The 25,953-nt window shown below is 35.0% G+C and overlaps 6 protein-coding genes and 1 long non-coding RNA gene across 9 annotated transcripts; 4 read left to right on the top strand and 3 right to left on the bottom strand.

Moving 5' to 3' along the window:
• Window positions 1-128: 128 nt before the first annotated feature.
• On the top strand, window positions 129-2,158 carry LOC104741666 (transcription elongation factor SPT4 homolog 2). The gene is made up of 5 exons (XM_019238410.2): window positions 129-366; window positions 494-585; window positions 1,253-1,308; window positions 1,649-1,710; window positions 1,819-2,158. Exons 1-5 carry the CDS (start codon window positions 277-279, stop codon window positions 1,867-1,869), a joined length of 351 nt encoding a protein of 116 aa, XP_019093955.1. The 5' UTR covers window positions 129-276; the 3' UTR covers window positions 1,870-2,158.
• Window positions 2,159-2,278: 120 nt separating this feature from the next.
• Window positions 2,279-4,914, top strand: LOC104741674 (pyruvate kinase, cytosolic isozyme-like). Of its 2 annotated transcripts, none has more exons than XM_087492316.1 (4): window positions 2,279-2,541; window positions 2,888-3,158; window positions 3,358-3,819; window positions 3,904-4,914. In XM_087492316.1, exons 2-4 carry the CDS (start codon window positions 2,901-2,903, stop codon window positions 4,714-4,716), a joined length of 1,533 nt encoding a protein of 510 aa, XP_087348442.1. In that variant the 5' UTR covers window positions 2,279-2,541; window positions 2,888-2,900; the 3' UTR covers window positions 4,717-4,914. The 2 variants fall into 2 exon arrangements, with proteins under 2 accessions (XP_087348442.1, XP_087348445.1); XM_087492319.1 differs by having other exon boundaries at window positions 2,494-2,619.
• A 1,599-nt stretch (window positions 4,915-6,513) lies between these two features.
• On the top strand, window positions 6,514-7,381 carry LOC147949335 (uncharacterized). The gene is made up of 3 exons (XR_015574605.1): window positions 6,514-6,656; window positions 6,777-6,871; window positions 7,326-7,381. It is a non-coding gene; the product is annotated as an uncharacterized LOC147949335 (long non-coding RNA).
• An 816-nt stretch (window positions 7,382-8,197) lies between these two features.
• Window positions 8,198-9,894, bottom strand: LOC104757317 (putative F-box/FBD/LRR-repeat protein At5g62970). Its single transcript, XM_087492344.1, has 3 exons — window positions 8,965-9,894; window positions 8,723-8,881; window positions 8,198-8,626 (listed from the first exon to the last, which is right to left on the bottom strand). The coding sequence occupies exons 1-3, from the start codon at window positions 9,892-9,894 to the stop codon at window positions 8,324-8,326; spliced, it is 1,392 nt and encodes a 463-aa protein (XP_087348470.1). The 3' UTR covers window positions 8,198-8,323.
• Window positions 9,895-10,050: 156 nt separating this feature from the next.
• On the bottom strand, window positions 10,051-10,568 carry LOC104741684 (uncharacterized). Its single transcript, XM_010462587.3, has one exon. The coding sequence runs from the start codon at window positions 10,566-10,568 to the stop codon at window positions 10,140-10,142; it is 429 nt and encodes a 142-aa protein (XP_010460889.1). The 3' UTR covers window positions 10,051-10,139.
• A 493-nt stretch (window positions 10,569-11,061) lies between these two features.
• On the bottom strand, window positions 11,062-15,493 carry LOC104741698 (uncharacterized protein At5g08430). Its single transcript, XM_010462607.3, has 9 exons — window positions 15,235-15,493; window positions 14,651-14,730; window positions 13,924-14,114; window positions 12,785-13,664; window positions 12,451-12,554; window positions 12,164-12,223; window positions 11,905-11,955; window positions 11,731-11,801; window positions 11,062-11,603 (listed from the first exon to the last, which is right to left on the bottom strand). The coding sequence occupies exons 1-9, from the start codon at window positions 15,354-15,356 to the stop codon at window positions 11,426-11,428; spliced, it is 1,737 nt and encodes a 578-aa protein (XP_010460909.1). The 5' UTR covers window positions 15,357-15,493; the 3' UTR covers window positions 11,062-11,425.
• A 3,609-nt stretch (window positions 15,494-19,102) lies between these two features.
• LOC104741709 (putative LRR receptor-like serine/threonine-protein kinase At5g63710) lies at window positions 19,103-23,035 on the top strand. Of its 2 annotated transcripts, none has more exons than XM_010462614.3 (11): window positions 19,103-19,592; window positions 20,171-20,326; window positions 20,413-20,542; window positions 20,630-20,701; window positions 20,794-20,937; window positions 21,034-21,099; window positions 21,192-21,262; window positions 21,338-21,481; window positions 21,578-21,919; window positions 22,010-22,404; window positions 22,487-23,035. In XM_010462614.3, exons 1-11 carry the CDS (start codon window positions 19,580-19,582, stop codon window positions 22,805-22,807), a joined length of 1,854 nt encoding a protein of 617 aa, XP_010460916.1. In that variant the 5' UTR covers window positions 19,103-19,579; the 3' UTR covers window positions 22,808-23,035. The 2 variants fall into 2 exon arrangements, with proteins under 2 accessions (XP_010460916.1, XP_087348474.1); XM_087492348.1 differs by lacking the exon at window positions 19,103-19,592 and adding an exon at window positions 19,636-19,934.
• Window positions 23,036-25,953: the final 2,918 nt, after the last annotated feature.

Raw genomic sequence — 25,953 nt, forward strand, 5'->3', positions numbered from 1 at the left:
TCACAAGTAATGATCAATCAAACCAAAATTAGTAACACTTGTTGATGCGTTTGATAACGAGTGTTGTTTAATGGATGGTTAATATGATATTAAAAGCCCATAAATAAAAGCCCAAATACGGCCCAATCACTGGAAAAGGGAAAAGACTCGTCTCCTCTGTCTTCGTTTCCGATTCCAAGTGGTTATTAAAAAACTTGGGAAGAAGTGAAGAAGAAACTGGGGGATTTGGGAAGAGAGATCGAGAGAGAGGTAAGTGATTGAGAAAAACAAGCGATAATGGGAAGCGCACCAGCTCAAATTCCGACTAGTTTCGGCCATGAGCTTAGGGCTTGTCTTCGTTGCCGACTAGTCAAGACCTATGACCAGGTTCTTCTTCTACTCTTTTCACTCTTTCTTCTATCTTTTTAGGGTTTTGCTTTTGCCTTTTTCTTTCTTTCTTGTATAAGATTATTATATGGTGTTTGATAAGTTGTTTTGATTTTGGTTCAAACAGTTCAGGGACGCTGGTTGCGAGAACTGCCCTTTCTTCAAGATGGAAGAGGATCACGAACGTATCGTGGAGGTCACTACCCCTAATTTCAATGGGTATTTCATGAACTCTAAACCATTACTTTAGTTTTCTTCCTTAGGCAAGTCTTTGCGTTGATGGGTACTGTTTCAATTCACTTCTTCTAGGGTTTCAAAAGATTTGCTTTAATGTATGTAGTATAGTTATGTTAAAGTTCCCAACTTTGGAGTGATTCTGCTTAAGGATGAGCTTAGACTACTTTCTGAATCACATATTGTTGCTATTTTTGTTTCTGAGCTCTGTTTGAATTCAAATTTCAATTGTTACATAATTAGTATTTCATGAATTTTAAACCTTTACTTTTTCTTCCCTAGGCAAAAGTCTTTGCGTTGATGGGTATTTCAGTTCACTTCTTCTAGGGCTTCAAAAGATTTGCTTTAATGTATGTAGTATAGTTATGGTAAAGTTCCCAACTTTGGAGTGATTCTGCTTAAGGATGAACTTAGACTACTTTCTGAATCACAGATTGTTGCTTTTTTTTTTTTTTTCTGAGCTCGGTTTGAATTCAAATTCTGTTGATTTAGTTATTCAATTGTTACATAACTAGTGGCAAATACCCCCAAAGCTTGCTGCTTTAAGAGTTGTATTAAGAAATTGAAGTGAGAGAATTAGTGGGTTGTGTGTTTTTGTCTAAGTTGAGATTTTCATGATTCTAGCTATCTGATGTTAAGATTGTTTTTGCAGTATAATCTCTGTGATGGATCCAAGTAGAAGCTGGGCGGCTAGGTGGTTAAGATTCGGTAAGAATGTTTATCCCCTCTCTTTAACTATTCCTGTTTGAGCTCACCAAACTAGCGTAGCTTCTTCTTTCCATTAATGTGCTCTTATTCTCCAATTATTATACTCTCATAGTTTATATAGATGGTTAGATTACTGTTGCATTCATTGTGTTAAGAAAATGACCATGAGATCTCCAATGAATGATGACGCTTGTAATGTGTCTCCTGTTTATAGAAGAACATGGCTCAGAGCCTAAATCTGTTAAAAAAGTGGAATATGGACTTTAGATCTAAAGAGATTCAAGACACTTTGGCTCCTTGTTTGATTTGCTGATCGTATGAGGTTGCTAAATTTTGACAGGGAAGTTTGCTCCTGGTTGCTACACTCTTGCGGTGTCAGAGCCACTCCCTGAGGAAATGCAGGTAAACGATTTGAAACTAGACTTGGCAACACATTAGTAGCTTACTAGCTTAAGTTATGTTTGATTTCTGTTTTTTTTCAAACTGTGCGTTGTGTTGATTCACTGGCAGATCCTATGCCAAGAAGAGCATGTACAATATGTTCTGCCGAAACGCATGTGAAGCAAAACCATCATGAAGAAGGCAAGAATACAAGACCAAGTAGTGCTCTTTCTCATTTTAAGCTTCATGTACACATTTGATAAAGTGCTGCTTAATTTTGTATCTTCTTCAATCTTGTGATGGGTCCATGATGAAAGTCTCGTACAAGTCAAGACTCCTTAGGTTTCTTCCTTAAGTCTTACAAAAAAAAACAAAAATCTTCTAATGAGAACTGAAAGAAGAAACTTGTGTAGTCAAGATCTAGAGAAGACAAGTCTAAATCTAAAAAAGGTTGCGTTACATATGAAAAGCTTAGACCTTCTCGAAAGAGTACACAACTCTTTAGAATTAGAATTTAGATCCAAAAGCATATTCTTCTTGTTAGAATAATGGCATTTATAATCCTATTATATGACTCATAGGCATGTTCGTTCCACAATTGATTCTGTAACTAATTTTCAACGATTTAGAAAAAATAAAATAGATATACAAACAACAAAATAAACGAACAAGTCCGCGATACATTTTTTATTTTTTTTTTATAGGTAAATGAAATTTTGTAATTGGGTCTCACTCAGTTTAATAAATTCCACGTGGCTGTTATAAACTTGAACAACAACCTTCAGAGAGTCTCCGGCGGCTTTCATCACACTCCAAACAAAAAAACCACAGAAGCAACCTCTGCGTTTTCAGGTACTATCCGATCATCACTTCGTTTTTTCAAAGTTTCGCAATTCTTTAGATCTAGTCTCTATATCGATCGGATCACTGGTAAACAACATTCATTTCATTCGTCTAAATCTATAAAAATCCCGTCTTTTACGCTAGTTTGGTGGACTTTTTGATCAGTTGTGATCTCTCTTTGTGCGATGAATCGATGTAAAGTCTGTTTTTTTCTGTGTGGGTTTTGTCAGTTAAGATGGATCTTGATCTTAGGTTTTTGATTCTTTTATCGAAGATTTTGTATTGATGGGTATATTATGATGTTCCAAATGTTCATAGCAGGAGTCTGAGTAGTGTTTTTTTTGTTGTTGTGTAGAGTAACGCAAAAAATGTCCAACATAGACATAGAAGGGATACTCAAGGAGCTACCTAATGATGGGAGGACTCCAAAGACTAAGATCGTTTGTACGTTAGGACCTGCGTCTCGGTCTGTGACAATGATTGAGAAGCTTCTAAGAGCTGGCATGAATGTTGCTCGTTTCAATTTCTCTCATGGAAGCCATGACTATCATCAAGAGACTCTTGACAATCTCCGCACCGCTATGCTTAATACCGGCATTCTCGCTGCTGTCATGCTTGATACTAAGGTTTCTCTCTTTCTCTTCTTTTTAGACTTGTTTCTTTACAAGTTTGTAGTAAACCTTGAATTGTGTGTTGATCTCACTTATGAACCAGGATCTTGATTGATAGATCTTATATGTTATTTAAGAGAAACATTAGGTAGTTGGAGTCTATGTATGTGTTAGAACCATTTTCAGTAAAAATAATATGAGTGTTACATCACAGGGGCCTGAGATTCGTACCGGTTTCTTGAAAGATGGGAACCCTATACAACTAAAGGAAGGTCAGGAGATCACAATCACCACTGATTATGACATCAAGGGTGATGAAAAAACGATTTCCATGAGCTACAAAAAGTTGCCAGTGGATGTGAAGCCGGGAAATACCATACTATGTGCAGATGGAAGCATAAGTCTTGCTGTGGTCTCATGTGATCCAAAGTCTGGGACTGTTATATGTCGATGTGAGAATACAGCGATGCTAGGTGAAAGAAAGAATGTGAATCTCCCTGGTGTTGTTGTTGATCTCCCAACATTGACTGACAAGGATGTAGAAGATATTCTTAAATGGGGTGTTCCAAACCACATCGATATGATTGCTCTTTCGTTTGTTCGCAAAGGTTCAGATCTTGTTAACGTCCGGAAAGTACTTGGATCACATTCTAAAAGTATCATGTTGATGTCTAAGGTACAAAGTTACACTTTATTTCATCTGTGGCTAAAGTTGTTTTAAAGGTAGGCTTGTGATTAAAATTTTTAAATCTTATTGAAGGTTGAGAACCAAGAAGGAGTGCTGAATTTTGATGAGATCTTGCGTGAAACCGATGCATTCATGGTTGCTCGTGGTGATCTTGGGATGGAGATTCCAATCGAGAAGATCTTCTTGGCTCAAAAGATGATGATCTACAAGTGTAACCTAGCGGGTAAACCAGTGGTCACAGCCACTCAAATGCTCGAGTCTATGATCAAATCACCACGACCTACACGAGCTGAAGCCACTGATGTAGCAAACGCGGTTCTCGATGGCACTGACTGTGTGATGCTCAGCGGAGAAAGTGCTGCAGGAGCTTACCCTGAGATAGCAGTGAAAACAATGGCTAAAATCTGCATCGAGGCAGAATCATCGCTTGACTACAACACAATCTTCAAGGAGATGATTAGAGCAACTCCACTTCCAATGAGCACACTTGAGAGTCTTGCATCATCAGCTGTACGAACTGCAAACAAAGCCAAAGCCAAACTCATTATCGTGTTGACCCGAGGAGGTACAACGGCTAAACTGGTGGCTAAGTACAGACCAGCTGTTCCAATCTTATCAGTGGTTGTTCCAGTTTTCACCAGCGATACCTTTAACTGGAGTTGCAGCGATGAGTCACCAGCGAGGCATAGTTTGATATATAGAGGTCTGATTCCGGTTTTGGCTGAAGGATCTGCAAAAGCAACTGATAGTGAATCTACAGAGGAGATTATTGAGTCAGCTTTGAAGTCAGCGACCGAGAAAGGACTGTGTAACCATGGTGATGCTGTGGTGGCTCTGCACCGTATTGGAGCTGCTTCGGTTATCAAGATCTGTGTGGTGAAGTGATATCTTGAATTTTATTTTTGGTTAGTGTTGCTTGATGAAATAAAGAACAGGGAATAGGTTCCTGAAAAGTGTTTTCATTTCTGCTCTTTCCTTTGCTGTTTTAGCTTATAAGATTATGAATTCATGTACTTATGACTCTTGCTCTTATTAATCATAGTTTAAGTTAGCCAATAACAGGTTGGCTAATTCCTCGATAAACTCATCTAAAAATCAAATGCAACAAAAACTTAAGTAGATCAAGGCCACCAAAAAAGTGTACGTCCCATAGTCCCACAAACGATTTGTTACATGATTTGGCTATATTATATACTAGATACACTCACAAAAAAAACAAACATCCGGAGGTGGTTAAAGAATGGCCAATGTAAAATGTATCTCTCTGTTCTATCAAATATTGAAAAAAGTTCCAGTCTATGTCATTAGCATCATCATCATCTGTTACCATGCTTGTTCAAGCTGTTGCACGTCCCCAAATCTTAATGCATCCGCCATCACGCCAGCATCTGCAAGTTACGTGGATGCCAAGTCACACAGTTCACCGATGCTGCGTGTCCAGCCAATCTGAAAGGCCTTTTCGGTTCTGATCTATGCCATATGTACACCTGCATAGTGAGAGACTGAGTGAGAGACCGGAAGATTCTAAGAGAGATGTATAGTATTAATAATGTTGGTACTATGGCATGCTATTAATTTATAGTAATATTAATTAATAATTATAGTAATTTATAGATATATATTTTAATTGTTTAAATTTTTAAAAATTATTAGTTGAGATAATTTTAGCAAAAGAAGATTAGACTTTTGGATGTTATAAATTTTATGGTTTTAGAATTAAATTTCTAATATTTAGAAAACATAATTGACCATAAATTACACATACTATAAACAATATCACTTATACAAATGATATACATAAACTTAAATTTATGGATAATAATATCAATTTTCATATTTTAATCACTTATAAAACTATCAAAATGAAAATGATGGATATCTAGATATTTGAAAAAATTAAAAAAACATTAGTTATTTTTATGACATGTTATTGAGTATTTTATATCATTATAGTTTGAAAATATAACATAATAATTGTTTTATAGATATGAGCTTTTGGATTAAAATCAAATTTTAAAGCATAAGTTATTATATCAACATATATATATATATATATATATATATGTAAAATTACATGATTATTAATTTATGATATTATTGAGATCATATTTTACGAGAGAATTTCAAAAAAATTATTATCTTATTATCTTATCGAATTTTACTATTTTTCACACTTGACCGACTTGGGACCAACAAAATTTATTAATTTATAATTTTTATTAATTTATAGAGGTTTTACTGTTCACGTTTCGAAAGTGGTTCTGTATTCATCCTGCACAAACAATAATATTGAGATCAATCGCTAAACTGGAACAAGAATCAACCCAAGGAAGAAAAAAAGGAGAGAGGTTTATCTGAAAAAAAAAAAAAGCAAAACACAGCAAGAAAATTGATGGGATTTAGAGGGAAAGATAGATGGGATAATTAATTAGACATATGAGAGAATTGGAAAGTTCTTGTAAATTTTTTTGCCGCTCGCTCAATCACTCTTTTATAAACAACACTGTCGCCGACTTTAACAGTTCATTAATTAGTATATTAATAATCTAATTAATTAATTCGAGTGTTGTTGTTTAATGGGGATGTTAATCTGATTTTTAAAGCACATAATAAAAAAAAACAAATACGGCCCAAGGAACGACGACTCCTCTGTCTTCTTCGTTTCCCCGTATCAAAAAAAAAAAGAAAAAACTTGGGGAAGAAGCTTCGAGAAGAAGAAACTGGGATTTTGGGAAGAGAGATCACCAGCCCAAATTCCGACTAGTTTCGGGCATGAGCTTAGCGATTGTCTTTGTTGCCGACTCGTCAAGACCTATTATGACCAGGTTTTTTTCTTCTACTCTTTTCTCTGTTTCTTCTATTTTATTAGGGTTTTGCTTTTTTCTTTCTTTCTTTAGTAAGCTATATGGTGTTTTGATAAGTTGTTTTGATTTTGGTTCAAACAGTTCAGGGACGCTGGTTGCGAGAACTGTCCTTTCTTCAAGATGGAAGAGGATCACGAACGTATCGTGGAGGTCACTACTAACCCTAATTTCAATGGGTATTTCATAAATTTTTTAAACCTTTACTTTACTTTTTCTTCCCTAGGCAAAAAGTCTTTGCGTTGATGGGTACTGTTTCAAATTTCAATTCACTTCTTCTAGGGTTTCATAAGATTTGCTTTAATGTATGTAGTATAGTTGTGGAAAAGTTCTCGACTTTGGAGTGATTCTGCTTAAGGATGAACTTAGACTACTTTCTGAATCACAGATTGTTGCTTTCTGAATCACAGATTGTTGCTTTTTTTTTGTTTCTGAGCTCTGTTTGAATTCAAATTCCTGTTGAATGTTGAATTAGTTATTCAATTGTTACATAATTAGTGGCAAATATCCCAAAGCTTGCTGCTTTAAGAGTTGTATTAAGAAATTGAAGTGAGAGTATTAGTGGTTTGTGTCTCTTTGTCTAAGTTGATATATTCATAATTCTAGCTATCTGATGTTAAGATTGTTTTGCAGTATAATCTCTGTGATGGATCCAAGTAGAAGCTGGGCGGCTAGGTGGTTAAGATTCGGTAAGAATGTTTATCCCCCTCTCTTTAACTATTCCTGTTTGAGCTCACCAAAACAATCCGTAGCTTCTTCTTTCCATTATTAATGTGCTCTTTTTCTCCAATTATTAATACTCTGATAGGTTATGTAGATGGTAGTTGACCAAAAATGGTTATATAGATGGTTGGATTCCTCAGCACATGTTTTCTTTTTATTTTGTGTTAAGAAAACGACCATGAGATATCCAATGAAATGAATGATGATGTATTGGCGGGTAATGTGCCTCCCGTTTATACAAGGACGTGGCTCAGAGCCGGCATGAATGTTGCTCGTTTCAATTTCTCTCATGGAAGCCATGACTATCATCAAGAGACTCTTGACAATCTCCGCACCGCTATGCTTAATACCGGCATTCTCGCTGCTCTTATGCTTGATACTAAGGTTTCTCTCTTTCTCTTCTCTTCTTTTCTTCTTGACTTGTTTCTTTACAAGTTTGTAAACCTTGAATTGTGTTCATCTCACTTATGAACTAGGATCTAGATTGTGTTTTGTTACGATAGTGAACTGATAGTGAATCTACAGAGGAGATTATTGAGTCAGCTTTGAAGTCAGCGACGACCGAGAAAGGACTGTGTAACCATGGTGACGCTGTGGTGGCTCTACACCGTATTGGAGCTGCTTCGGTTATCAAGATCTGTGTGGTTAAGTGATTTTTCTACTAAGTATCTTGAATTTTATTTTTGGTTAGTGTTTCTTGATGAAATAAAGAACAGGGAATAGGTTCCTGAATAGTGTTTTTTTTTTTTGTGTGGGGCATTTCTTCTCTTTACTTTGCTGTTTTAGCTTATAAGATTATGAATTCATGTACTTATGACTCTTGCTCTTATGATTATAGTTTAAGTTAGCACAATAACAGGTTGGCTAATTCCTCGATAAAATCATCTAAAATCAAATGCAACAAAAACTTAAATAGATTGCCACCAAAGATTTCTTTCACCATAGTCCGAGTCTTCAGTGAATACAAGGTTGCATGTGGGTGAACCACGGAACCAAAAGTTCACCTCCGTCTCCAGCTCAAGATTCGTTTCTGGGAGCGAGATTGTTGCAGTCTTCAATAAGCAAGAATTTCTAAAGATATATGTCGCCAGATCTTTCCCTTCTACGGATCTATGGCAACCTAACCACTTGAAAGTCTGGAGACTCGACAATTTCAGTTGCTTCCAGCAAACCGATGCACCCATAATACCATCATATGTAAGAAGATCATCCTTGGGAGTTTTTTTCAATAAAAAGAATGAGAGTTAGATCAAACGATACAGTGAATTAGAACCCAAAACAAATAATAGTTTATGGAAGAAACTTACATTGAAAGTGAAGTCTCGTAGTTTGGGAGAAGCATTGAGCAATTGGAATAGTAACTTGGACCAAAATGTCCCATAGATATGAAAATACAGATGCTCAAGCTTATTGAAGACAAAATCATCACCATATACAGCCTGTACAAAGGACGATTCAGTATTAATCTAAGTCGTGATATATATATATATATATAGTGAGATTATTGAAGACTAGAATATTATGATTATCAATGGATTCAAATGATCACCTCTGCACTGTTGTTGTCTTCTACCAACAGTGAAAGACGCTTGACAGATGTGACAGCTTGGAGAAGCTTCTTGACATTGTGACCAACACATACCTGTGCCTCCTCCAGCTTAGGCATATTCTTCACAATAAAACATGTGGAAGTAGAAGTACTATCACTTCTATCTAAAGCTTTGAAATACTTCAAAGAAGGAGTATCTATGATATACCCATCAGAAGTACACTGAGCAGATATGTCAAAGGATAAACTAAGCAATGACGGGATGATAATAGCAAACTTTCTCACATTGTCACCAGGACATAGTTCCAGAACAAGATCTTCCAAAACAGAGGAATTAGATAAAAGCCGTTGAAGAGATTCTTCATCTGCGTATATCACACGTCGAAGGTGCAAAGTTTTCAAGGAGGGGAGGCAAAAAGCATGAGGAACATCCACGAGAATGTGTTTTTTTAGTTTCAACGTCACAAGTGATTTGCAAGTATACAAGCTACTCGGCATGACTGCATTAATTATTCCATTGAAACTAGAAAAAGCAACGCTTAGCTCCTCAATGCAACGAGAGATTGCAATTTCAACCCACTGTTTGATGTCTTCAGGTTGAAACGCCTCAGTGAAAAGCTCGAGACGCAAGCTCTCTATGACCGGAGAGCTATGTAATGGCAGATTCCTGTCAATAAAACGCCGCATCATATGGCTTTTTCCAGACTTGCTTAAATAGTCTCTTCTCTTATCCTCCTCTAAGATGATATATTGACAGAAAGATACTAAAGAATACATGCTCATCTCGTTGAAGTCAATTTTTGGCACCCGCATCCAAAGAAACTTCCAATGCTTCGACAAAATGCTTGTGCTTGCCGCATCTTTAGTTGGAAGAAACGATAAGATCTTCACGAGCAATTCATCATCAGAAAACCCAATGATCTTGTCCATATCTTCGTATTCAAAACCCCTAGCTCACCGGTAGGAATGTAAGTGCCGAGACTAAACCCTAAACCCTAGAAAATCTTCACTTTGTCAAACCTAGCCAAACGGGAATCAAAGGAATCGGATAATGACTACTCTGTTTCTATATATAAGGGCATTGAGTCATGAAAAACTTACCTTTTTCCAAAAGAAATATTGAACTATCCTTAATTAATACATAGTAGTAAATAAAAAAGTTATCGTGAAGCTCTCTAAGGCAAAGGAGGGAAGATACGGGAATAAGCTGAAACGACGGCGCTCTGAATATAGCGTTTGGGATTCTCAGGATCAGGAATCCATTGGATCTCACTAATGTTTGGCGTTTCGACAAACGCAACAGTGAACTCTCCCAACTTCTCCATCTTCCCACGCTTCCCAGCTCTGAGGATGAGCCCACTGTTTCTCACGTATGAGAATATCCCATTCGTGAGCTTCACGATATCTCCTGCCTCGAACTCCTCGCACTCATCTCCCCACAGCTGTATGTGAACCGCAGCCGTCTCATCTGCAGCCAACGCGATACAGTTCTTCCCGTTGTTGGCTGCTGTTGGAGGAGATCTTGCTTTGTCGAGGATGATGAAACGCGTGTTTATGTTGTTCTGTGCCGCGGGAACTATGTCCTTGAGTAACAACAAGACCATCTTTTGTTTTTTTGGCTAAAATCACCCTGACATTGAAATATTTAAGGATTCATAAGCTTTAGGATAAAGAATCATACGAAACATACATCATCCAGTTGAAACTTGTACCACAAGCAAAAGCTTAACCATATGTCAAAAGTTCATTTAGACATTTTGTCGAACACCTGATCTGCAATATTTTATTGGATCTTCATTTATTGAAACAAAAGCTCATGAATCCATCACGATTTCGACTAGGGTTTTCTAAAAATCAGTTTCCGAATTCAAATCACCCATAATTTTATTAATCATCTCAAACCTCAAACCTTTGTTTTCAAACTTAAAACACAGAAACGGAACTCACCGATTACGTATGAATGAAGCTACGACGGTGACGAAGAAGAAGACGAAAGTGACTGAAGAAACAACGGTGACGAAGATGAATGACAAAGGTCCGACCGAAGAACTTTGTGAATACAAAGCAATGTGATTTTTAAAAAACAGATAGGAAATATTTTAGGGTTTTCAAAGTTTGGGACTATTAAGTAGCCTCCTCTTGTTTCCCAACAAGGCAACTCTTAAAAGAGCAGAACATATCACTAGGCATATACTACATTACATGAACATGAAACATCCCATGTCACTTTGATGCTACAACATACATGACCATCATACAAAAACATAGTTAGCTTCCTGTTTCTGTCTGCAAAAGCTACCAAGTTCCAGAAAGAGCTACATCAAACATATTAGCCGAGTTTCTTAAGTTTTCTAATGGAAGAGAAGAGAAAACTTCCATTCAACCGATAAAGAACAAAAAGATCTACAACAGTCAGCATTGATCTTTCTTCCTTGTAAAGATGCTCTGAATAATCCTTTGGTTAGTCGATAGCTATCACCACCGCCTCATGAGTCATACTGATATCCCCTTGTTTGCTGCTATCTGGTTCTTGTTTTATCTCGATGTAGTCTTCAATGATCTTCGGAGTTTCTCTTAATAATCTCTCCTGCTCTGAAGGTTTTTCGAGAACTTCTCTCTGCTCTAGATACTCCTCTAATGTAGAATCAGTCCAACAAAAGGGAAAAGAGTTAAGGTGTTTCAAAATGTTGTCATCATGTCAAATTATATGAAACTGTGTTAAAAAAAGATAACTGTTTCTCTTTATTGAATCTTAAAATAGGATATTCTCTTCTCCATCCTTTCTCATTGGCAGAGTTGATGCGTCTCTGCAGAATGTTAAGCTGCCTTGCAATCCACTGATTTTTCCAAAGATATTTACACAAGAACGTGTCAGATGCAGCACCAAAACACAGAGTCTGTAACATTTGTTAACTGTCGTATATAACTAGAGATACTCACATGTTTTGTTATATCATCATGGAGAGCCTTAGCCTTCTGCTCCATCTCCACCTGTCATATATATAAAAAATGTTGGTGAGTTTTTAGCTCCTGAAAGACAGGAACGTGATTTGGGTTTTGAGGATGCAAATGCCAACGATTTAACTACCTCTCTGTCTTACCAGAGGATTCAACAATGTTAATGAAGATAATATTTTATAAACAGAGAAATAAATCTTGTGATATACAGACAAAAATTTAGATTCCTTTAAGAACTTACAACAGTTGGCTGTCTCAAAAGGCCATCCATCACTTTTTGCTTCAAATCTTTAATCTCTTCCTGAAAAAGGAAAGTGGAGAAGTATAATTTTTAGCTCTTAGGAAGCTTTTGAAAGCCAAATAAAATATTATAATAAGAAGTCATCTAGGAGGAGTACTATAAAGATACTTTCTCAGTACTTGCAGCAGATTTGTCAAGAAAAAAGATTCCCAATATGCGAAAGAGAGCAAAATCAAACTGAAGGAAATATAATGGTGATATATGAATTAAGTTCAGACATGATTCACCTGGCTTATGTCAGAATCATCCAACTTGGAAATGCGAACGCCACTTGCCATACCAGCAACATGAAGAAGCACATCCTTACTCTGGTCATCAACAGTCTTAATGCCTACAGAAACGGAAAATAATATCAGGTGTGACAGAGATTGTGGTGTAGTGATCATGAAATGGATGAGAGAACTTTCATAGAATTTGACAGTATAAAAATGTCTCATAAGCTGCCATCTAACAAATGGGAGAGAAAAAACAGTCAGAATTATCTAAAAGTCTAGAAGATAGAAAGACAAAACAGCAAAGCCTACAACAGAAAGCAGATACTAATAAGCGTGAATTGGTTACCTGTAACCTGCAAGATCTGGTACGCTATAAAGTCCCTAGGGTCATTCTTCACTTTCACAAAGCTTCCCACCACTTTATCCCCAAAGCTCTCATTCTGCTTCAATAACTCTACGACTAAGCTCTTACGTAGATAAACAAGCTTTATATTATCTACATTGATCGTTGCGAAACCAGTTGCCCGCATTTCAGGTTCCACTTCCTTTTCATAAGTTTCCTCATCGTACCTTTCAGTTTTTTGCTTCTTGCACGGCAATAAAACCTTTTCATTCTTTTCACTGAAGCCATGTTCCAAAGGTAGGAAATCCTCAACCTGATCTTCAAGGTTTTCTATGAAGTGAGTCTTTAAAAGTGTATAAATCCTCTTCTGATTTACAGACTTTTTCCTGAAGATAGAGTACAGCTTCTCATCACAATGAACTTTCTTCTTCTTCTCGCGGTCAAGCAGGTTTTTCTCACGAATGTACCTGCGGATAACTGACTCCACACTATGTTGTGACATGGCGTCTCTGGTGTCTTCCCCTATGGACGTTAGGAAATCAATCAGGGGCTTTGAACCCCATCCGATATACTCCATTTTCTTTTTATTGCCCACTGTTTTATAATTCCCTGCATCCTCGACCGCATGGTCAGATAGTGAAAAATTGGGATCATCTTTGTGCTTCAGCTTGACGCCTTTCTTTCTTGACTTTGAAGTCTGGACATCACCAAGTGAAAATTGGGGATCCTCTTTGTACTTTGACTTGACGCCTTTCTTTCGTGGCTTTGAAGCACAGACATCGCGGACATCGTCATAGGTTATATCTTCTTTCGTTTTTGTTATTTCCCAATACTCAAGAAACAGACACTCAATTGTTTCCGGATCTTTCAAGTTAAGCTTATCCTGCCAAGCAGCAAAGGAATGTTCAGCACAGAAAATAACAAACAAAACTCCCTAAATCTCCTGGTGCATTATAATAAAAAGAAAGCAAGCAATGATTTATAGACAAGCTTTAGAGATGGACATATATAAGTAGTTAATATCCGTGTATAATTTTTTTTTATTCGAGAAAAACTGTAAAAGTAATACTACTATCCAAAATTGGGTAAAAAGGAAATAATAAGACATTATATTGATACGGTTATGGCCGTTTGAAACATACCCCAGCAGCAGGAGCATATGCTTGAACTTCCTCCAAAATTTCGACTAACTCCTTGCATTCATTGCATAACCCTTTATTCTCTTTAAGTTGAATGAACTCAGCATGAGTAACACAGTCTTCACATACAGCATGTGGGCAACAAAGACACCATAGCTTTGGTGTCTTCCTACACAAGTAGCAACTGTGCCACTCTGAAAATTAAAAGTTTACAATTTAACATTAGTCCCTCCAGAAAGCAAGCATGACAATTACAGTAGCCTTCTGACTGCAAATATGAAAGTTCAAACGTATGTTCCCCAACTGTGTTCGGAAATTCTAACAGACACAAGGGCCTAGGCAAGTTAGTACATTAGTTTTCGAATATATAGACTGGATAGTGTACGCTAAGTGATAGGACTATTGATCTAAACCTTGAAATTTGAGTTACAAGTGGTTTCAGAGCCTTAAGAAACAATGTACCTACAGATACAGGGGAAAATCTTACACAATGATTAAAAAAAAAGAAGCACAAACTCTATTCTTGTTAGATGCTAATGGTTATCTACAAAACAACCGGAAACAGAAATCAAGGAATCCAGAAACCAATTTCTCTCGTTTCCAGACATAAAGACATTCAAGTAGTTAAGAAGAGACCACTGACAGAAGCTAAGTCACAATCCAAAGAAAGCATGTATGCTACTCCAAAATGATAATAATTAGTATATAAAGGGGGAACATAAGCACTTACTACAGATGAACGAGTCTCCAATCTTGCTTGCTGGGCTATCCTTTCCAATGCAACTTTCATGATAAACTTTTGGACAGTCCCTGAAATAAGCAAGCACAAATGAGGTGCACCAATAGATGCATACATATAAATATCACAAGACTCACAAAACATTCATCTTGACGATCTTTTTTCATAACAAGATTGTTAATTTTCATGCAAAATCTTACAATAGCAAACTGAATAAGACAATTTGGTAAACTAATTAAGCTCCTAATCAGTAAACCTAGAGAAAAAGGAAACACCTTTGCACATTTAATTACAGAACGGTACACAATTGTCTCTCTACTTGAGTGCATTCACATGAAAGAATCAACAGAAAAATAAAAAAGAAACCAAAATTGAATGAAAAAGAAGAACTTTACTAGTGAAAGAACACAACACAAACAAACACCCTTCACCACCAGAAAACATAAAAACAAGAAACATGCAAAGAAGAAACAAAAATCCTCAAACCAAAATCAGCATTATGGTATCCTTCATCAGAGTTTAAGTAAGTGGTAGCTAAATCCGGTAATGAGAAAGAGAGGGGAAGAGAGACTCACTTGAAGTCACAGAGCATAAGGCTTCCTCCGTCTTTGCAGACGAAGCACCAGTCCTCGCCCTCCTTGTCTTCCTCGTCGTCCTCCTCTTCCACAATCTCCACTACATCCATATCTTTCGCCATCGCTCTCTCTCTCTCTCTCAGTCACTCTCTTTCTCGATTCACTCTACTTGTGAGGTGACGGAGTCGTCTTAATCTTGTCAGCCCTTTTTACTCGAAACCCAAAGCAATTTCCATTCTTCTTTTCCTTAATTAAAAACAAAAAACAAAATTAGTGAAAGACCTTTTAACCCTTTATAATTTGAGTTATTTACTGACCCAACCACTCTTTAACCCGGTTCTTGGCTAGAAAGAACAAGTTCATCATTAAAATTAATTTACTTCTAGCCAAAAAAAAAAAAATTAATTTACTAAACTATATAAGATTTTTATGAACAAATTACTGAAAATTTAACGTGAGATCTCTATTAGTAAGATAGACTAGGTAAATAGCCGCGCTACGCCGCGGGATAGATTTCTAAGCTTATTTTGTTTGATGTAATGTAAGTATGAGTAGTTAAATTTTTAAATGTTTTTAGAATTTAGTATTTTGTATTTGCTCATTTTTATAATTTTACTTATACTCATATTTTTAGATTGTAAAATTCATTCATATATTTCTCATTCCAAAACCCTTTTTTAGAGATTTCAATATCTACATGACAAAACAATTGTCCAACCAGTTCATTACTTATAAGAAATTTAAGTCTTTGATATAATAACAATAAGTTGTCTACATAATTTATTAATAAATTATTTTCTAACAAAAAATTATATATAGAGCAAGCTATACCAGAAAATAAGCATTGGCTGTGAAATAGCACTATATATATATATATATATATATATATATATATCAAGAAATAGCACTATATATATATATCAAGTTAAACAGACTTTGAAAAAATGTTGATAAGTTAGTTTCTGACAAACTTATATACCAAATTTTCAAATATAAACCTTGGCTAGGATGCAGCAAAGTTTATTAATTTCATTCTTATATTTTGAAGCTTTGTTAATCCAAACAAAACCTTTTAACTACCACAATCAAACACAAATAAATCATAAACAGACTTTCACCTTCATATAAAAATTTAAAATGACGAAACTGTATATACATGGAATCATTTTGACTCAACGCTATTTTCTAAATGAAAAAGAGAACAAAAATTTACCTTCTTAATGAAGTACTCAACGTTAAGTGTTCCACTCAGGTAATCAGGTTTATGCTCCTCCGTTCTCCACCGCAAGTAATATTCACACCTTCATCATCCTTCTCTTATGCATACAGAGACTTTGACTTAACAGAAATCCCATTTTTTTCTTCCAAAACTATTCCTCTCAACTCCCAAAAATATAACTACCGTGTAAAACCAAGAAGGCATCAATTGTGAGTTGTCTTTAGAAACCAAATCCATCTAAATTACGGTAGTTGTCTATTATAATTTCAATTTATAATATAGTGCAATTTACTTTACTTTTCTTTTGTTAGAATATAAAATATATTAGGGGAAAACCTTGTTTACATCTACGATATCCTTGTTTTTTACTCTAATTTGACAAACTAATGAAAACAAAAATAAGTACAGAAGACCTAAGCAAGAAGAAAACACAGTACAACTTCCTAAGGACGTGAGTTGAACCAGAGACTTAACCCATCCTCCATGAACGGTTATTCTGGTTTCATGAGAGAAGAAATTCGATTTTGAACTGTCTGATCTTACCATAGTGAGTTGTGACTTGAAGGACATACCAAAGAATGAATTGCAGTGAACTTGCAAATATGAATCAATAAGGATAGGAAGGACACTGAAATCTTGAAGAAATTCTTTTGAAGAATTAATTCATGTGTGAGATTCTGCCATGTTTGCTCTACCAAACTATTGTAAAGAAAATAATCTAACGAATCTATTCGAGTCATCAACTAAATATAATTCAGAAAAAAACATTTTTAATTTGGCCAAAGAAAATAGTATTTAAACACAAAATCAATAATTAAGAGTATCAAACGACACATTAAGCAAAGCTAATATTGTTAATCCTAATCCATTTGAAAGCACCAAACACAACAGGGAATGGTATACACGAGTGACACTTCTCTCTACCATTAGAATATACATCATTAAGTTTACTTTGCTTACCTTCTCGTCACCAAACGACCAAGAAGCAGGTCGTCCAGCCAGTTCATGGAAAATAATATATAAATACGATCAAACAGCAGAGTTGGAACTACAAAACACGCAAAAAATATATAAATATAAAAAACAAACAAAAGGTAGTCAAATCTCATGATTATGTTTTTATATAAGAAGAATTCACGTTACAAACCTTAATACACAGAATAAATTCATATTTTATTATATGGAGGACAAGCATCAGATATTTACATAGAGATTAAACTTGCATGGATTGAAGTAAAGACAACCCAGCCACACTTGTTTTCTCTTAAAAAAGCAGGATACACTCTCAATCGTAGCTCAATACGCTAGGAACTATTCCGTCGAAATCAATGTTCCGCTTAATATATAATCCTAAATTTCAAAGTCATAAACAATACAAAATAAAGGATTTGTTCATGAAAATATATGTCATTGGAAGAGACATAGAACCAGCTAAAATCTAATCGATCATTTGTCACTGTTTTCTGTTGGGTTTTAATTTTCTTGGAATTGTGATTATTGACATGTTGGCAAATTAAAGATGAGGTGTATTAATTGTTATAATTTGATTGGTTATACAATTTAACTGATGTGTCAATTCCTCCTTCAACTAAAAAGCTGATGTGTCAACAAATGAGAGAAACTCTTTCTTCTTTTATTGTATTGATAAATGAATCAATCTAGTATGCTGGTTTTTAAATGTTATAACATATATCTATTTTCTGGATTAAAAAAATTGAAATTATACCGGAATTTGTGATTTGTGAATGTTGATAAAATTTCACTTTAGAAAAATATACGTTTCCAGATTGCGATATGATGATCAGATCTTTTTTTACACATCGAACAAACAAAAGTCCAATGTGGTGAAGAATCGTATGAGTAGAGCATATAAAGAACATGTCCAAATTCCAGCATATTTTTTCATAGTGATGATATCATTATTCCGTTTTTTTAATATTCTTAGTCTGCTTCTTCCTCACACTATGTTATTTTTTTGCTCACCTAACTTTCTTTGAAATATCTACATTAGTTTTTTACAAGTTTGTTTTACGAATAACAAGATCTAAACATATTTGTGAAGATAGAGCAAAAAAAAGCTTTCTATAAGATCAATCACGTACCTTTTTTTTTTTTGTCATCATTGAATCACGTACCTTTTATATGTCAAAAATGTAAACTTCTCAACGTTTGAAATTATCATTTACTCAAGTAAATGGGTAGTTACGATATAGCTATAACTAAGTGTTGTTTCAGTCTTAACCGTCCCAAATTCAAGTGATCCACTACTATACTACTACTGCACATGCAGATGCACGATTGTGTTTTAGCTATAGCTACTTATATAGTATAAAAAAGACTTTAGATATCTATACCCTAAATTCTAAAGAAGAAAACGTTTTAGGAATTTCTACTTCTATCAAGATATTGTTCAAATAAATTTGAGTATGTATATATAAATATATTTTTTTTGTTTTCTTTCGATGAAAGGAATATATACAAAAACGCACTTTTGCATTGCTATCATCCAGAGAATGGTTGGAATAATAATCCTGAACAAGTGGAACCTTCTTACACATGCTTCTGTCTCTTCCTAAAGCATAAGCCATTTTCCCAAACATAATCAAGTACACTTAATTAAGTCATTGGCTTCTTTTCATTAACTGATTCATTCAAATCATTCTTTTATTATTTTCTGTTTATTTTAGGTTCATCTATATCCTTTTTTTTTTGTTAAAATTTATATCCTTTTTGCCCCAATCACATCCCCAAGTCCCACACTTGCAAAAGAGATCACCCAAAATAAAGAAGAAGCAAAAGAAGAACAAAAAAAACATCTCCATTAAGAAATCAAAGATGTTTCAACTTAGTGGGATTCTCTTTCCCTCAAAGCAGCATTTTTATTTCTTCTTCTTCTTCTTCTTCTTCTTTTACATCACAGAGATAAAAAAAAAAACAATATATAATGAAAAATACCTTTTGTGGGTCCATTAAAGGCACTAACTTGTAAAAGAGTCATCTTTCTTTAAGATGATTTTTACATTATTGTTTGCTTTTATTGGCTTCATTATTATACAAATCCTCCATTTCTCTCTTCAACCCATGTTTTTGTTCTCTTTGTGTGTTTAGAGTGTTTCCAGCTTCTCTATGGCTCATTCAGGTACTACTTAAAAAGCTTTGTTTTTGCTTGCACTTTAATATCTGATTTTCTCCACTATATATATAAATCACGTTTGTTTTTATGTAGTATATTAAACTTTTATTGCTTCTTTTAGTTTCTTCAAGCTACAAATATTTTGGTATATATTTGGATGAAACACAGAGAGGTTTTTGAGAGGGTATCTAATCATCAAAAGCAAATAGTCAAAGACACGATTATAAAACTTGTTGCTCCTTGTTGCTTATAAGCTTTCATTTCTTTATGTTCTTTGGTTCGAATGAGCTTTGATAAAGAAGTTATGGATTGATCTCCCAATGTTTCACATAAAAAACAATCAAAGCTGTTAAGTTTGAAGACATAATAATTAGACCCACGATTCTGTCTTTTCTTTTATTTGCTTACTTATGTTTAGTTAACATAGTTTGATCACAAGGGTTATGTGTTTCTTGTTAAATAAGTTAACTTTTTTTTTAATTATTAAGTTTGATCCAATTTAGACTATAGATTCTACAACAGAAAAGAAGTGAGTTTGATTGATTTAGTATGTGACGATTCTTATAATATCTTATAAACTGCAGGGAACAGTGAAAGGTTTCTTGATCCTCTAAGAACTCGAAGAGGATTCATTCAAAAAGGTTGCTTTAGATGGAACAATCAGAAATTGATCTTACAATGCTTCCTAGCCTTAGCTTTTGTGGGAGTCACTTATTCAACAACTCAACCAGACATCGAAGGTATACTTATATATCAGCCTTTTGTTTTATAAATCAAATGATCTTTATGGTATTGACTGGTAATTACTTCTTGTTTCATTTGCTAGGAGGAGCTTTGTTGCAGCTCAGAGATTCACTTAATGATTCGAGCAACCGTCTAAAATGGACACGCGATTTTGTGAGCCCTTGCTATAGTTGGTCTTATGTCACATGCAGAGGCCAGAGTGTTGTGGCTCTGTAAGTAGTACTCTTAAGATCACTTCTCAACTTTTTGTTACCAAGATTTTGCATTATGTTGAAAACTTCTTTTGTATCAATCTGTAGAAATCTTGCCTCAAACGGATTCACAGGAACACTCTCTCCAGCTATTAGAAAACTGAAGTTCTTGGTTACTTTGTAAGAGATCACAAACCATTTCCTATACAAGATTCTATTTTAGGTTCCATTAACCATAATATCGTTCTTGATGCCAGTTTATATGTATGCAGAGAGCTACAGAACAATAGTTTATATGGTGCTTTACCAGATGATCTTGGGAAAATGGTTAATCTACAGACTTTAAACCTATCTATGAACAGTTTCAGCGGCTCGATACCCGCAAGCTGGAGTCAGCTCTCGAATTTAAAGCACTTGTAAGTCCATACAAAACTCTCTCTATGAACCATCTTTGACATGTGACTCTTTTGAGATCTTTTGGCTAACATCAAACAATGTAATTTGATTCACAGGGATCTCTCATCAAATAATTTAACAGGAAGCATCCCAACACAGTTCTTCTCAATCCCAACATTCGAGTATAAAATCTACTTTTTTCACCTGAATCTAGTTTTAGTTTAGTCACAGTGACTTCTCAATACTAAAACTACCTTTGTGATTTTTTCTTCAGTTTTTCAGGAACTAATCTCATATGTGGTAAAAGCTTGAATCAGCCTTGTTCTTCGAGTTCTCGTCTTCCAGGTTCTTGATTCTGTCTTCTTCATCCAACTCACATACAAACAGAACAGGCATAACTCTTAGTATCTTTATGTGCAGTCACATCCTCCAAGAAGAAGCTAAGAGACATCACTTTAACTGCAAGTTGTGTTGCTTCTATAATCTTGTTTCTTGGAGCTATTGTTATGTACCATCATCATCGCCTCCGTAGAACCAAATACGACATCTTTTTCGACGTAGCTGGTAAATAATTAAAACTACATATACTTATATAGTCAAACATCTCATTAGATCATTACGAACTCTTAATCCAAAATCCTTTTCCTTTGAACAATGCAGGTGAAGATGACAGGAAGATTTCCTTTGGACAGCTTAGAAGATTCTCTTTACGTGAAATACAGCTCGCAACAGATAGTTTCAACGAGAGCAATTTGATAGGACAAGGAGGATTTGGTAAAGTATACAGAGGTTTGCTTCCAGACAAAACAAAAGTTGCAGTGAAACGCCTTGCGGATTACTTCAGTCCTGGTGGAGAAGCTGCTTTCCAAAGAGAGATTCAGCTCATAAGTGTTGCGGTTCATAAGAATCTCTTACGCCTTATTGGCTTCTGCACAACTTCCTCTGAGAGAATCCTTGTTTATCCATACATGGAAAATCTTAGTGTTGCATATCGACTAAGAGGTATTATATTTTTCATACTTAGTTTCTCTATAACTCCTCAACCAAATAACAGAATTGTGTAATGTGTTTTGTGCATGTGACATTGTATAGATTTAAAAGCGGGAGAAGAAGGGTTAGATTGGCCAACAAGGAAGCGTGTAGCTTTTGGTTCAGCTCACGGTTTAGAGTATCTACACGAACATTGTAACCCTAAGATCATACACCGTGATCTCAAGGCTGCAAACATACTTTTAGACAACAATTTCGAGCCTGTTCTTGGGGACTTCGGTTTAGCTAAGCTTGTGGACACATCACTGACTCATGTCACAACTCAAGTCCGTGGCACAATGGGTCACATCGCACCAGAGTATCTCTGCACAGGAAAATCATCTGAGAAAACTGATGTTTTTGGTTACGGTATAACACTTCTTGAGCTCGTTACTGGTCAGCGAGCAATCGATTTCTCACGCTTGGAAGAAGAGGAAAATATTCTCTTGCTTGATCATGTAAGACTCTTTGACTACTCTTATAAAAAAGGTTCCTTCTGTATGAAAAGACTGAAACTATTAGCTTTTTTGTATGAAACAGATAAAGAAGTTGCTAAGAGAACAGAGACTTAGAGACATTGTCGATAGCAACTTGACTACATATGATTCAAAAGAAGTTGAAACCATAGTTCAAGTGGCTCTTCTCTGCACACAAGGGGCACCAGAAGATAGACCAGCGATGTCTGAAGTAGTGAAGATGCTTCAAGGGACTGGTGGTTTGGCTGAGAAATGGACTGAATGGGAACAACTTGAAGAAGTTAGGAACAAAGAAGCGTTATTGCTTCCGACTTTGCCTGCTACTTGGGATGAAGAAGAAACCACCGTTGATCAAGAATCTATCCGATTATCAACAGCAAGATGAAGGAGAAACAGAAAGAGAGATCTTTGAAAGCAAACTTTGCATTATAGAAGATAAAACTTAGAAAAGTATTTTAAGCTGCTAATTGTATTGAAACAGGTGGGGAAACACAACCTAATTTGTGTAATAGATCGTGTGATTATACATAGTATAACATATAGTTGTGTTTTGTATATATATATATGAATTGGATACTGTAGTAAAATAATGATGATCATTGTTGTTTCGTTATGGTGACAGTGCATTATAATTCGCTCTGTTTTTAGAGCTTACTCTGTTTTTCCAAAAATGATATTACGTCGTCGTTTCACGCAAAGTAAGTTAAAAATAGAATTGTGACCCAGTCTTCCAAATTTGGTTGATTTCTCAATTTTACCGTTGACTTTTTATTCATACATTTTTCCCCAAAATATAACATTGCTTGATATTCAAAATAGGCTATAAGTAAAAACGAACAAAAAAATAAAGTTACGTGTTTATTAGGCTAAATAATGTTTGATTATAAAATAGAGAATGGTTTTTTTTTTCCACTTTCTCATGTAATAACCTAGTGATTATATTGGAAGGGATAATAGTATTTAAATACAGTGTGACAGAACAAAAGAAAACAAATCTATCTCTGGCTTACATTTTTCCTTATGACATGGATTCAGAATTTAAGAGTTCATAACAGCAGAACTTTCATGGATTAGGACTTATTCTTGAACTCTGATGTTAGAAAAAAAAAAAAAAAACACACACACACAAATTCAAAAAAAGAAAATATATAGAAAAGTGTTGGTGTTGTTGTACTTGTACCTTTGTGTGCGTTTAATGAAGAAGGTGGTGGTGGAGAGGCAAGAACTGGGGACCGGAGAAAACAGACGTAAGCAGTCAGTCAGTGAAAAAGAGAGCACCCTTTTTTCCTTCTAAAGTCCCTCGTAAACCGGGCTGTTTTTCTCGGTTCTTGGTGCTTGGTTTCCGCTGACACCGACATGTCCGGTTCCCAGGTGGTAACTTTGCTTTCCACCGTCCGATTCATCTATAAACCAACGTTCCAGATCTTGATTTCCTTTTTTATCTCTTTGGTTTCTTGTGACGTGTTCTTCAGTATTTTCTCCTGAGCCTCTCAGACGTTACCCTAAATAAACCCAAATGGGAGAAAATTGAAGTCAAAATTTTAAATAAGCAATCAATATAGGGAGAAAAACGTTACAAGCTATATATGTGTGTCTACCATATATGATTTGCATCATGTTGAAAATATTGCAAGCATTATATGATTAAACATGATTCAAAATAGTAGAAAGAGTAAATATATAAACTTGATTTAACACAATCTTGTTACTAATGACAACCTATATCATCGCAAAGTCAGTCATTTAATTTATACCACCACCAGTATACATGAATAGGTCAAAGAACCTTAGAAACGTAAAAGAAAACAACTACTCTGATTTATAACTAAAAAAGACAAAAAATTTAGTAAAGTTGTTGAGATGTAGCCAAAAGTAATAATAAGGTAATAATAAATCGGAACCAAGGTACTTGTCTTGCATTCAATACTATGTATGTGTATGCACATTTTTACCGTTATGTATGTGTATAAATATGCACATTGAAGTTCAGAAAATATATAATTTTAAAAAAAAAAATCCTATAGCTATATAGCATGTAACCTTTGATTCTATCTAGAGAAATTATAACAAAATTGGTCAAAACTACTATTACTTTGTAATATGGTAAGAACGAATTACTACATGCTCTAAAGATTGATATAGATATATTACAACATGTGCAGGTATGGTTTCGGAGACTTGACAGAGATTTTAAAGAAGAGGAAGATTGCTGTTGGCCTCGGAAATGACTGATATTAAATATACACAAGAAACAATTAAAGACAATTTTTTTGAAAAAAGGAGATTGAATTAAGTCATGGAAATGGTTTGAACTTTGGATGTACTAACTCGGAGTATGTCGGATTTTACCACTCTGGATTACACTGTAAATTTCTATTTTAGGTAACCCTACACAAACCAAATAAAGACAATAACCAAAATTAACCTAAAACTGTTAAACCAAAATTACTAAATCAATGTAAGAAAATGCAAAAGATAAATCTAGGGCTTAGATCTTTTGTCCTCTCTATAAATAGAAGAAACCACTTCTTTTCTCTGTCACATGCTTCTTTCTTCTTCTTCTTCTTAGATAAAGTTGCTCAGTCTTTTCTTCTTCAGCTTCTTCTTATTGTTAAGCGATTTAGGGTTTAGAGGAATGTTGTTTGGCTCGAGGTCATGGAGAGTCATTCTTTAACGAAACACCAAAACTCTAAATGATTCTCGGACCAGGCTTCATTCCCCTCAACCTATTTTATCGCATTTTGTCTCAAAGTCTTTTCCCATGTTTCAGAAGCTTTTATTGATGACCATGTAACAGAGTTTATATAGCTAGAATTATGTACATTAGAATATATATATATGCACTATTGATTTCCTCTTCACTGTTTCCTTTTTTTTGTTTACTTTGAAGAGTTTCCAACCTTTTTTTTTTTGTTTGTACGCAGATTTTGTGTAGCCGTTCTTTATACTGGAAAACAAAAACAAAAGAAATCTGGATCTATGCATGCAAATCTTGTTTTTACACACTTCCAGTCCCAGAGATGTTTTATTTTACTTCTGATATGTATTAATTTTGGAAACAACAATCTGTTAAGGCATCTTGGAGTTGGGAGGATATATAAGTAAGATTGAGGGAGTACTATGTACCTGTGGATTCACGAATTGTTCGCTTTTCACATCTTTGAGTTTCGGTTTATGATTTTATTTTCCAACATTTTTATCAGTACAGCCATTGACCTATATATTATCTATATAATTGAGGTGAAAAAGGAAGAGAAAAACAAGGGTTAAACCAATTGAGCAAGAGAAACCTTTGCACGTGAATGATATGGAAAGGATGGTTTTCCTCAAATATTTAATAAAAGTCTCGTCAAGTTGGAATGCTATTACACACGTAACTGGAAACCAATCATTTTGGGGTGTTACATACTATACAACATATCAATTTGAAAGACAAAAAGAAAAAGAAAAAAAGAGTTTAAATTCATAGATTGTGATTGATTGTTATTTTTCATGAAAAGATCATGTAAGAAAGAGAGGGCGAGATTGGAC

This window comes from Camelina sativa, chromosome 2 (assembly GCF_030686135.1).
Source record: "Camelina sativa cultivar CO46 ecotype springtype chromosome 2, ASM3068613v1".
Lineage (NCBI taxonomy): Eukaryota > Viridiplantae > Streptophyta > Magnoliopsida > Brassicales > Brassicaceae > Camelina > Camelina sativa.